The sequence below is a fragment of the Hylobates moloch genome, unplaced genomic scaffold, assembly GCF_009828535.3.
Source record: "Hylobates moloch isolate HMO894 unplaced genomic scaffold, HMol_V3 SCAFFOLD_9, whole genome shotgun sequence".
NCBI classification, from domain to species: Eukaryota; Metazoa; Chordata; class Mammalia; order Primates; family Hylobatidae; genus Hylobates; species Hylobates moloch.
The window spans coordinates 48,832,720-48,846,966 of NW_026652284.1; the positions used below are offsets into that span (position 1 = coordinate 48,832,720).

General features: G+C 33.1%; 1 protein-coding gene across 2 annotated transcripts in view; it reads right to left on the bottom strand.

Moving 5' to 3' along the window:
* Window positions 1-8,101: 8,101 nt before the first annotated feature.
* SNTG1 (syntrophin gamma 1) overlaps window positions 8,102-14,247 on the bottom strand; it is an 859,278-nt gene continuing 853,132 nt past the window's right edge. For both annotated transcript variants that reach the window (XM_058444122.1, XM_032759812.2), the window contains exon 20: window positions 8,102-12,091. In XM_058444122.1, coding sequence (XP_058300105.1) covers window positions 11,933-12,091 — 159 coding nt within the window. In that variant the 3' untranslated portion in view covers window positions 8,102-11,932. The remainder of the gene's footprint in view (window positions 12,092-14,247) is intronic.

Sequence of the window (14,247 nt, forward strand, 5' to 3'; positions counted from 1 at the left end):
TTTCTCAACTTACTCATCTGCAATAAACCTACAGCTAAGATTATAGTTAGTGGTTAAAAACTGAATGCTTTTACCCATGATACAGCATACAAGCATGTATGTTCTCATCAGTGCTACTTAATGTTATCTTGGAAGTTGTAGTCACTCTAATAAGAGAAAAAAGAAGAAATTAAGACAACCATATTGTACTATCTTTGTAATTTCCTGTGAATTTATATTTCAAAATAATATACTTTAAAATACAAAGATACATATATACGGAAGAACATAAACATGAATAAAGCACCAAAAGTAAAATTCATTTCAAAAATCTGTGAACTGGACTTCAAATTTAAAAATATAAAGTAAGTGTGAGGCCCTGCTAAGAGAATAAGAAATCAAGCCTTATACTGGAAGAAAATGTACAGAAATCACACATTTGACAAAATCAAGAATATGTAAGTCTCTAAATTCAACAGATATTAAAAACTCAATTAGAAAATGGCTGAAAGAATTAAAGAGCCGCTTTTGCAAAGAATATATATTCATAGCCAATAAGCACTTGTAAATTTGTTCAACATCATTATCCATTCAGAACACGCAAATTAATGTCATGATGAAAAATACACTACCTACCTAATATAATGATTGAAACAAATACCAATAATACTGAGAGCTGAGTAGGATGCAGAGCAACTGGATACCTCAGGCATTGCTAGAGGGGATGTAAAATATCACAGCTCTCTGGACAATACTTAGGAGTTTCTTATGAAGTTAAACACATTAGATAACAGAGCATTTGGACATTTGTCTATTGGTTGTTGAGAACCACATCTCAGTAATATTTCTACACATCTTGCAGCATGAGTTATCTTTTTGAATATTTTTACACACCCAAGTGCAAGCATTCTCACACAGCAAGCATCCTTTGAAGCTACAGATAGATTTATCTTATCACCAAGGTAGTGGAGATAGAGAACTTCTCCCTTCCCGGATATATTTTATAATAGTAATGACCATTTTCTCCCCTTCCTTGTGAAGATCTGCTTATACACCACAGTAATAAAGATGTCTATCTCTCCAGAGAAGACAAATAGGTAGGCTTGGGAGCAATTCTTTTATACAGATGGGGGATTTTTAAGCTTCTCAGCCAGACAGAGACCCACTGAATGACCTGTACCTACCTAGGTCCAAGCTTCTTTTGCCCCCATGGATCTTGGGGGACAAAGGACAATATGAAGCTTGCACTGCCTGCTATGCCATGAAAAATGAACTGTAAAAATACATTCGGGCTCCTTATCTCCTTACCACATATATCTACTGAAGTGTGACAAGAAAAACTAGCAGCTGTTGTCTCAGAGAATCTTTGGGGCTGTTTGACTGCTAGTCATTTATCCCAGGTAAATGAAAATGCATGTTCACCAAACATGGGCACATAAATATTTGTTTCATCTTTATTTCTAACATGCAGAAACTGGAAACAACTCAAATGTCTTTAGTGGATGATGAATAAACTGTGGTATTTTGTTATGACAGCAAGAAGCTAGGAAAGCCAGGCTGATAACATTTTAAAGTAAACCCCATCTTAAAACTGGCAAAGAACATTCCTTGCCAATCACAATCCATGGTTCTAAGATGTTCATAGTTGAGGAAATAGCCTAAAGACATCTATAAGGACACATTCCTACAATAGTGGAAATTCCAGGTGTCCCAATATTTATAACAATATATGCTTTTAATATAATTATAGTTCTGCTTTGATGAACTCACAAACTAAAATGTCAAGGATAGTTTTTACATAAACTAGATCCCTATATGAGAAAAACTAAAACCAAAGATGGTGGGTTCCCTCTCGGGCTTTCTGAGGATGTCCTACTCTGTAATGGAGTAGCTTTCAATAAACTTCCTTTCTTTCACTGCACTCTGTGACTCACCTTGAATTTTTTCTTGCATGAGATCCAAGAACCCTCTCTTAGTGTCTGGATCAGGACACCTTTTTCCGCTATCATGATAATCATATAATAGTAAATGAATTTGCAGTAAAAAGTGACAAAGAACTGATGAGTGCAAGAACTTGAAAATATCTCAAGGGTATTCTAAGAGTCATTTAAAAATGTAACGTTGTATGGTTCCATGCATATGATATTCTCTAAATAAAAAAATTTTAGTGGCAGGGGATAAGTCAGTGGTTGCCAGGGGCTACAATTAGGCGAGTAAGAAACTAAAGGGGTGGAACAAGGGAGTTACTCTCTGGCGATAAAACTTTTCTGCATCCTGCTAGTGGTGGCCACATGAAGGCTCTACATGTCACAACATTTCATAGAAAAACTCTACACCCTAAATATGAGTGCATGTACAGATGAAATCTGAATAAGGTTTGTGGTTTAGTTACTTATACTATAATAATACCAATTTCCTGGTCTTGATAATACATTATACTTCTGCAAGATATTATTATTTGGATAAATTGGTATAAGCGTACATGGATATTCTTTGCATTATTTTTTGCAAATCCTTATGTATTATTTCAGAATTTATTATTGTTTAATTTTCAATGCTCTACTTACACATTTTTGAAGCCCTATGCTTAAAAATCAATACTTTGCAAGAGTAATAAATATTAATAGAACAATTAGTTTTATAAATCAGAAGAAAAAGAAAATGAGTGAAAATTAGATAATGTAACTATAATACAATAATACAATGATTTAAAAATAATCTGTGGGTTACAAGACAGATTCTGATGTATATCCTAACACTTATTTTCTTTGTATAATTTGATAGCATTCTAAAATTTTATTTGGTTTGGACAGTCTAGAAGGAGAATATATTCAAATGTTTTGCCTATATATTTGTAAGTGCTTATGTGTAATTGAATCCATTTCTTTCCAAATAATTGATTTGAAAGGATTATAGATGATCTAGCTATTGTGAATGTTTCATTCACAAAGTTTGCCCTAAAAATTCAAAATTGAAAGCTGGTTTTATAAAAATAGTCATGTTAACTATTGAATAAATTATTTTTTAAAAACGTAGGTTGTATAGAGCAGACAGTAACATGGTTAAAGTAACTAAAATGCCTCAAATTCTTTTCACTCACGTAAGCCACCATATATCATTTTTTGGTGGTGGTGGTGATGGTGAAGTAACAAGAGTTTCGAGGTCTCTGGATCTTACTCCATATCCTATGTGCAGACTTGCTCTCAGGTACTCCACTGGGCCTCTTTTTTAGCTCTGTAATTTTGTTATCATATTCAAGATTATGTCTACCAATTGTGTGAGTTTGTATGATAACGGTGATTTTTTGTTTCCATTTTCTTTTTCGACAAGAGTGGAATGATCCTTAAATTTCCACACTATTGCTTCTGATTGACTCTAAACTCTAACTGATTTTCCTCTGACTGAGGTTCTGATACCTCTTGCACCAATAGATATTTCTTTTCAACTATTGAAAATTGAGTACTCTGAAAATTCCATAATCAATAACATTAATTGAATGATTTCCACAGGTGTGAGAAGCATCAAACTAAATGAGTTGGACTTCTTTTAAACTAAAATTCGCCATCTGAACTTGAAAATATTTATTAATGCTCTTTGATAATTCATATTTTCATAAACATTTTGCAACAGTATCATAAAAGATTCAAATACAATGCAGCACAACCAGGAGATAAAGATATTGATCTTATCTGGTATATTTATATGTATGTAAATATATAAATTTATTTCGGGGACTTGACCTTCCCCAGCTTTGAGCGCTGGTTAAACAGTCTCTGCAAGTCTATTGTCTTTGCACCTGTGCAGGAAATGAGGAAGGGAAGTTGGATGTCAAGTGGAGAAGAGCGGGAGTTATCTAAACTAGAACACATAATCATGAACTAATGAGCTTCAGGGCATGCAGATGGACTGAAAACTACATCATCTCCCACTTTCCGTTTAAAGATGAGATTATCTTTCAGGAGAGAGGACTTAAACATGTACCTGCCGATGTGTGGTAGAAACTGAAGGAAAGCTCACTGGAGAACTGCCCTGGTTGCAGCCTGGCTGCTGTTCTGTATCAGTGAGGTGAAACAGTAGCTGAGCAACAACCTGAGTGAGTTGCAGCAGTGCCTGGACTCAGCCATAACCTAAGTGAGTTGCAGCAGTACCTACCAAGCATAAAAGCAGTACGTTGCTTGACAATTGCTTTTCAAATATCATGCAAACTGTTTCCTGTGGCTACCCTCAACGAAAGTCTACAAGAAAGGAATTTCTGGAAAATGTAGTTCAGTCTGACAGATTGACCCATTACAAAGCCACCTGAGAAATCAACTATTAAAGTATAGAAGGAAAGACAGGATTCCCCCAATATTAATTAATTTGTAATACTTTTAATAACTACTTATATATAAAAATTTTATTTAACAATGGAAATGAGTATTTATTTTTGCTTATTAAGACATCTATTGGCCGGGCGCAGTGGCTCACGCCTGTAATCCTAGCACTTTGGGAGGCTGAGGCGTGTGGATCACGAGGTCAGGAGTTCAAGACGAGCCTGGCAAGATGGTGAAACCCCGTCTCCACTAAAAATACAAAAAATTAGCTGGGCGTTGTGGCGGGCGCCTGTAATCCCAACTACTCGGGAGGCTGAGGCAGAGAATTGCTTAAAACCTGGAGGGGTGGAGCTTGCAGTGAGCCAAGATCAGGCCACTGTACTCCAGCCTGGGCAACAGAGCAAGACTCTGTGGCAAAAACAAAAACAAACAAACAAAAAGACATCTATTATATATGTCTTAGTATTTCCGGGATGTTAATTACTTGGATGGATCTTGAAATCTCAAGAGATTAATTTGATTATGCTAATATAAAGAATCAATGCAATGCAAATCTGAAAACATAAGAAGTATGGTACAAATAGTGAAAAAGCATTTTCATTTTTCAGCAATATTTTCATCCTTCTCTACCATGGTAGGAACCATTGGAGATAATTTTCTGCTGTGATAACACTCATCTTCCCATGCAATCTATTTGTTAGTAAGTCACATCTTGCAAACAAGATGTACTTTAAAGAGAGAGCCCTATCCTGCGGCATGTTATAATGAACTTAGGGATGCATCTTTATAACAGTCTGGTTCAAGTTAGGTTCTGTCAATACCAATTTTGTTCTTAAACACTGTTAAGTAATCTACATGTTCTTGGTGGAATGGTTTTCTGTTTTTTTTTTTTTGAGACGGAGTCTCGCTCTGCCGCCCAGGCTGGAGTGCAGTGGCGCAATCTCCGCTCACTGCAAGCTCCGCCTCCCGGGTTCACGCCATTCTCCCGCCTCAGCCTGTCCGAGTAGCTGGGACTACAGGCGCCCGCCACCACGCCTGGCTAGTTTTTTTGTATTTTTAGTAGAGACGGGGTTTCACCGTGGTCTCCATCTCCTGACTTCGTGATCCGCCGGCCTCGGCCTCCCAAAGTGCTGGGATTACAAGCGTGAGCCGCCGCGCCCGGCCGGTTTTCTTTACTAAGAATAGTTTTGCTATGTTTCCTATATAGTTTCTTATTGTTTTATATACAATTAGCCTAACACAACAGCTGTCTCTCACTCAAGTGTTTCATTTCTTCCAGGTTTGTCCCTGTTGTTTCTTATTACCTTTTGGAAATTTTCAAGATACTCTTGTGCAAAGCTTATTCTATAATATTCAACATGAATATCAAGCATGCAAATTGTGATCACACACACTCTCTTGGGAGTATTATAAAAACCTGCTGATAGTTTAGATTCCAAGTTTATTAATTTAGATTTTTCACAAAGATAAGCACATTTAAGAAAATATTTACAATTTTCCATACTCTCATTTGAAATCTATTTATACTTGAACTACACAGTATTACACCTTTTTATTATTTCTATTTCTCTAGCTTATCAGAGATTTTAATCATCCTGAGAATTTAATCAACTAGAAAGGATTTACTTATTTCTGGCTATTCTCAAACATTTAATCTCTCTTTTCTTGCTTCTAATTTTATTCTCCATATTGCCAATAAATATAATTGTTTAAAAAGTTATTGATGTAATTTTCTGGGTTAAAATATTCTAAAATCTTCCAAATGTCAATAAACTAAACCTCAAATTCCTTATCATGGCATAAATTATTTTCACAGGTATACCTAATATTCTCTTTCAGCTTTGGCCTTTATCACAACAGTCCGAGGCACAGTTACATTCTTTTGTGTCCTTATGTATCTTTAAGCTACATGTTTACTGTACTGCAAATTTCTGTCCAGTGTCATTATGAGGAGTTGCCACCTGTCTCTATTGTCCTCCTACGATTATTTGCAAACACTCATCACATTACATTTTTCCATCTTTGCCTTCTCTTTAGCATAAGTAGATATCAGAAATTCTTAAAAACAAGAGAGTTAGGGAATTGTAAATTAAAACAACAACGAGAAGTCACTATACACCTATTAGAGTGGCTAAAATTAAGAACTCTGTCAACATAAATTTATGGCAAGGACAAAGAACAATAGAACCTTTCATTTACTGCTTGTGAGAATACAAAATGGCACAGCCACTTTGGGAGGCAATTTGGCAGTTTCTTACAAAACTAAATATATTCCTACCCAATGATCTGAATTGAATTAATTGATATTTATCCAAATGATTTAATAACTCTATTCACACAAAAGTGGACTCGTGCATTTCCTTCAATGCAAAAAAAAAAAAAAAATTATTGTGGGCTGGGCGCAGTGGCTCACGCCTGTAATCCCAGCACTTTGAAAGGCTGAGGCAGGTGAAATGCGTGAGCCCAAAAATTGGAGACCAGCCTCATTAGGCTAAAAAATACATATTATTGTGGGATTTTTCTTAAATGGAATTGTCATTTCAGGTGTATGTTTCCTTCCTTCTCTCCTTACTTGCCTGTGTTAAATTCCTAATCTAGTGGAAACTTTTGAGTTTTAAGACTTTTATGACATTTCTGTTTTCTTGCCTAACATGGCAATTGGGTGCTTCTTGCACCTACAAAAGGGGTGGGAAATATCTGCAGAAAATCAACAAAAATGCTTGATCTGTGGTCCCTAGAGTGTGTGAGATTGAACGAAATAGTAGTATCTGACTCATGCCTAGAAAACTCTAAAGATGGTTGGAGCTGCCAAAGAAGACTGGTGGGCTCCAGTAGACTCAGGGCCAAGATGGTTATAGAATATTTGTGGAAACAATAAAAGAGATCAGGATCGGTGTTTTCTTGAAAGAGAATACAACCAAGAAGATGTTCTGGGGAGAAGTGATCACGGAAAAAGAGAGAGAGAATAGTTCGTATTAAAACCAACAATTTATAAAGAGGATACTATGTTACGACCAAGTGAATTGATCCCAGCAATGCAACGATAGTTCAACATTTGAAAATGAATCAGTGTTACTCGGTATGAAAATCACGTAATCCTTTTGATGATGCTGGAAAAGCCTATGACAATATTTAGTATTTATTCATAATTTATTATGAACTTTTAATTTCTCAGCAAACTAGGAAGAAATAGAACTTGCTTAGTCTGATAAAGACATTTACTGAAAACCCATGCCAACAAAGTATTTAACGGTGATAGATTGAATGCTTTCCCCCTAAAATCATTTACAAGGCAAGGATGTCTACTTTCAACACTTAGTGTTAAACAACAATTTAGTGTTAAATTGGAGGTTTCTACCAGTGTAACATGGCAGGAAGCCAAAATTAAAACTTACTTAATAAAAAGGAATAAATAAAACAGACTGTCTTGTAGATGGCATGGATGTCAACACAGAAAATCTTAATCTACAGAAAGGGCACTAGAATTGATAAACAAATTACAGTGATATCAAACATCATATTTTTCAGAAGTTGTAACTCAGTTGGGTAAGTAATTTGACAAATACCATCTTTCTTCAAACTTTGGGAACATTTAGGAGTTAGATGTCTATTCTTCATAAATATTTGTCAACCAGAACAGATTATGTACCACATAGTCTGCACTTACATATACACAGTTCATATCTTAAACCTTTTCATTGAAGTTAAATCTCTCAGGATCATGTTTTAAATATTTGTAAAACTTACAAGTCAAACCCAAAGAAATGAAAACCCAAATCTAGTAAAAAGTATTTGTTTTTATTTTCTAGTATGCTTCATTTAAAAAAGTAAGGTTTCATTAGTAGTACATTAATGAACCGAAATAACGAAGTGACAAATTTTTGTCACAGATATTAATTTACATTTTACAAACATCCACCAAAACAATTAAAAATGAAATAAATATATTTACATTTTATATTTCTGGTCTTTTCATTGCATTTTAATATGTATAAAATATATAACGTTTATAATATTTTATTTTCAAAAGCAAATTCAAATGTGCAAATAAGTGGCATTATGATTTTAAAGTATTCGGTAGTAAGAATAAACAATAAAGAACAATTTTAGAGGTATGAATAAAGCAATTTCTTAAGGAGAAATTATGAGCACAGCAGTATTAATAGTAGCAAAATCTTTGTTATTAGTATCTGAACATCTACACTTACCTTAAGAAGTTAAGCACAAGATCATCCTTGTGCTTTTAAAGCTTCTCCACACTGCTGGTTTATAGCAGTAATTCTAAATTATTGTTAGGATTATTAATTTTTCTCAGTAATAAATCAAGCTTTTCTTAAATCCAGCATTCAACATAGACAAAGTTCATGATCAAGCTTCAGCACTGTAAATGAGGGAAATGTTGATCTATAAACTAATGCACCCAAAGGAAAATTTCTCTCCTTGCATGGCTAATAAGGACTTGACATTTATTTTCAAGTAATTGCTTTCTTTTTCTTGCTGAATGACAGCTTTAGGAGCAAAGATTTCAAAGTTATAAGTTGGTACATGCCTGAAATATGGGCAAGAAATAATTACCTGATTATCCTCCCATTTTAAAAAAGCTGGATAAGTGTTCGGATATACATTACACTTACACTATCTATTAAACTATTTTTTAAATAAATACTTGTTGCAAGATAAGAAATTATAAATGCCCTTTCTGTAATATACTTCGGCTTAGATGAATTGTTATTCTTTATCAGGGAAAAGACATTATTATAGTAGTTAGCAGTTTTCAAATGACTTTGAACTTCATTCTCTGACCTAAATACCTACAATATTCCCCATCAAGCTTGTGTTATGTACACTGTAATGAACCCTTTAATGATAACACATACACACGCACACACACACACACACACACACCCAAACACACATACACGCTCACACATACCAAGGCACTGGAGGGGTTAACACATTAGCGTTTTGCTGTTAAAATGTGCTCAATGTACAAATTAGGATTTTATGAATAAATCTCTTACATGTAAACCTAAATTATATGAGAGATAGAAATTTATTAAGTGTTTTTGTTCATTTCTAAGCTTTCTCATTCAAGTAGTCCAAGTTATAACGAATGCCAATGACTAATCATCACATTGTAAAGAAAATATTAAATACTAATTGTTAAACTGATGAAAATGAGAATAGTATTTTGTTACTTTTTGGCCGTTGTACTAATCATGTTAAATAAAGTTCACGGCTTATGTTTTTTATCAATAGTATCAAAAATAATCATAATGGTATTGTCATAAGTTTTTAATCAAGTTACATTTTACAACGTAATTTAAAGTATATTAAATGTATGTACACAAAACATATTCTTTTAATATAATTAATGGTCAGCATTTCATTATATTTTTATATATATACACATATATATGCATATATATATACATATGTAGGTGTGTGTATTCTCTGAGGTGATATATATTTATACATATCTCACTGTGCACCTTTTCCTTCATAACACACATGAGCATAGGCTAAATTTTCATAATATCACAAAAAAGATAGCTAATAGTTAATAGGTTTTTTAAATTTTAAAATGGAACATTTACAAAATTTCACAATTTTTAAATCATTCTATTACAGGTAGGTAAACTATTGAAACTCTTTTCTTTTGCTTATGGATAATTAGCCCATGTCATATTGCCTTCCAGATTGTGGACACATTCATGTAACCCCAATATGGGGCACACTGAGATTCAGCTCTGGTTGGAAGCAGAAGTTCTGTAATGAACCACCTGCTACAGCTGAAAATTCTAAGTTCGATATATCCCACTGCTTTTTCTCCATAAGTTCAGAAGTGGCCCACTACTGAAGGCTGCTTTTGGTGGGTTTCAATTTTACAATGACTGTTGTGTTTGATCAACATAGTGTGCAATAATTCTAAAGTTCTGTCCTAATTACAAATGTGTACTTAGTTTTATGGTCAAAATACATTACATTGAAACTGTTTATTGTAATTTGCCACAGTTCTTTGGGTAAGGTACGTTAGATTCAGTTTAACATTTTCCTAGGGACAATTATAAACCCACACTTTTTCTTTTCAATTTGAGGTATTTACAAATTAATCTGATGCAAAATAAATTAATGAATCATGAGTATAAAAACAAGTTGATATTAATTTTTTAAATTAATAGATCTGTCCTTTATAGAAATCATTTTGTTTCCTTCTTGAGTGATTTTTAAAAACATATTTGAAAAAAAAGAAAATTGAATCAATTTATTAGATACTTGGTTATCTCCACAAGGACACACATAATACTTGGTTTACCTGGGAGCATGTGTATCAATAAAAAAGCTTTTTCTTTTTACATACACAGCTGACTTTTATATCTCAAAAAAGCTGTACTAAAGGACAGAGAATGTGTTCCATGTTATACAACTAGTTGTATAATACCTGGAATCTGAGTAAATTGCACACCTCTAAGGCTTTCAAATTTCCCAGCCTTTCACATTTACATTCTTATGACAAAATATCTAAAATAACCTGCATAGTTGGCATTACTTAATCACTTTCCGTGACAAGGGAGGATAAAGATTTTTAATTTTCTCTTTAAATATCACCTTTGTTTCTCATAAAATAGTACTAAAATGGAAAAATTTCATTTAATTAACATATATAATAGCTTAGGGTCTGTTTTCGAGGGACATTTTAGTTCATGATTAACTAGTAGACTTCAGATTACAAAGAATTGTTTCTCATACCATATTTGTTTATATTATTTTGTCTACGAAAGGTTTTGGGTTCACTGAAAATTTATGAAACTTTAATTTGATAATAAATGTTATTAGGTAAAATATAAATCTCTTTAAAACCAAGGAAGAAATGAGAGATTCATGAAATTTTCCATCACTCATAATTAAATTAATACATTGTTGGCATACTTGATTGACTTTGGTAGCTAATAAGACATTTCAATAACAGTAATCCAAGGGAGAATAGTCCATTTCACATTGTGTCTATCACGGGTCAATGTGATTATCCTTTGGAAGTTCTTTGGAATATTTACAATAAGATAAAAACAATTGGAGTGCCAGTGTCAAATCATGGGATGAAAACACAAGGGCAAATTTACATCAGCAAATTAAAGTGCATCCTTCTTTGATGAGATTTTTTGGCATGCTCCTTGCTGATTTATGGTTTATATCTTTTATGTCCCTCATAATACAATGATAGGGCATTCGTTTCCCTATGACTCTGCCCAACATGTACTAGTCATACAAAATAATCTAAAATACAGAAGTAATCATTTAATAAGTATTTTTATTTATAGGTAGCTTACTATTTTTATATTATTTACATACTTCTTCAAATAATTCATTCTTTTGTCTCCACTTTTGTTGAAAGCAATATACTTACTGGTACAAAGCAACTGAGTGAGAACAAGCTGTTCTGTTCATGTAGTATGTTTCACAGATGTCATCCAGAATAGAAGTATTTTTGAGGTTCCACATGACCTTCTTTTTTCTGCCGAAATTTTGATTTGCCTCCACTGTCGACTTGGTGATGTTGTGGTTTCTCTAGGGTCTAAAATGATGAGTAAATGTGTTCTGCTTATACAGTCATGGTGTGTGTCAATGCAGAGTTCAGTACATCAAGTTGTATACTTTGCTTTGCTCGTAGTAGCAGAGCTGGCAGCAGCAGAAGCAGTAGCTTGATTGCCTAAAAATAGAGGGTCCAAACAAGCTACCTTGGCAGCAAAGAAGGAATGAATGCAGTGAAGAACAGCAAATAAATTAGAAAATTCCAACTCCTGAAAGGGAAAGAGAAACAGTTCAGAAAACATAAAAATTAATGTCTTTAAAAATTTATAATAGCTAGATTTTTTTTCAATTTCAATACACTTATCTAGAATCTATGATATGTAACATATGGAAACTAATTTCAAATGTAGACATTTTTGGTCAACATGTAAACATCATAAGTATTGAAAATTTATTTCAATACATGGTGGATAAGAGGTAGGAGGACTAATCTTATCATCTATGAATGTTGTTTTAGCACTGATAAATATATTTTGCCAAAATTTTACTCTTGATAATGTACAATTAAAGATAAACTTGGAAGTACTTTTAAAAGTATTTTTATCTCTTTATGCACACATCAGATGATAAATATAGATTAGAACAATTTAAAACTATTCTTGAGTATTCTCTAGAATGAGTTAATATTTGCCATAAGAAACTGAATAAGAAATGCTAGAAGTAAGGGGATATGAACTCTTATAACCAGAGGAGCCAAATGGTTCACTTTCAAAAAATAATTCCTGCATTAATTTTAATTGTGGCTGGCTGTTTAATAGTTTATGTGGCATATTTACTAAAAAAAAAATAAACTAGTACTCACTAATTCATTTTGGATTTTTAGAAATAGGTTTCCCATTAAAATACCAAAGGAAATTTGTAACCCATTTACCAGTGGCAACCAAACTATATATATTGCAGTGAAAAGAGAAAAAGTTATTTCAAATCATAATTATGTCAAAATAGCTATAAAATCTTAAAGCTATGCTCAGAATACATTTAGAAAGATGATGTTGCTAGTATTTTTATTAAAGACCATCAATAATCACATAAACATGTTTTAATTCCAAGATGATTGAAAGATTAATACATTTATGTTCTTAATGAAATCAGTACGATGAACTTATCACAAGGAGGATAACTAGAGGGTAATAAAGCATATGAAATTTTTGACAAAATCATTGCTATTTTATTATATATTTCACTACATATATGTAATGACGAATTTATAATTTAGAATTATAATTGATATGTACACGACTGTGTTACAACTTATATATGGCAGTGGAAAATATTACAAAGTATTCAATACTTTATGACACATTGTAACATCTAAGCTATTTAAATAAAATAATTCATCCGAGGAGTATTTTCTCAGGTCATGCAATAGGAGTACAATACCCCATAACATATATTCAGGTGTCTCTATAATATAGAAGAAATAGCTATGCTTTCTCAGTAGCTCCCTTGAAACCTTCAATATTTGATAGTTTCCTTTGTGAAATAGCAACTTGTCCTAGAGAATAGAAGAGGTTATTCATTTAACTATTCTAATTCCCTTAGATGCTTCCACCAAAAAAGTTTTTAGTAACTCCATCATAATGATCTTAGAAGCTTTATTTATAATAATCTACTTCAGTGGCACTAGTCATATGTTATTTGTAAATAAGCAAGTTTCCCTTTGCCTTAACTCACCCTGGAAATCCTCCATTCACCCCATCATGCTTGGTGTAGCCAGGTTATTTCCCAAACACATTTTGAATACTTTCTCTATCTTCCCAAATTAAATCCACCTGATGCAAAAGGTTTGGAAATTTTGGGAAAATGTAAAATGTTCTTGCATGTCATTAAAAAATAAAACAACAACAAAAATAATCAATTCATTCTTGTAAGCAGGAGAATATTATTGAGTGTTAAAATTGGGCAAAAATAGTATGGCAAATAACTTTTTCTCAAAGGTAATTCTACCATCTCTTTATTAAAATAGAGGTTATATTTTGGTTACCAAAAATAAACAACCCTTAAATATCTAAGTATCCAGGCATCTTTAGAAAAATAAAAATTTTCAGTTATTCCCACCTTGTCAACTATTTATCAATAATTTGATATAGATTGACACTTTAAACTTTTTATGCCCATTTTGAAGGAGTGGTAGACAGGAAATAATAGCAGGTGATTAGAAGAGAAAGCAGGAGACCAAGATGGATCCAAGTTTGGCTCTTCATTCCAACGCCCACACATCTTTCCTCTGCCTCAGTGATCAGCCTTGGCAACCATTTCCACTCCTAGGGTGTCAACGATTCCTTTTATGTAAACTCACACTACTCATTTACTAATTTCTTATGTGAGTACTAGACCTGCATTCTTACCACCTATCAAACATCCA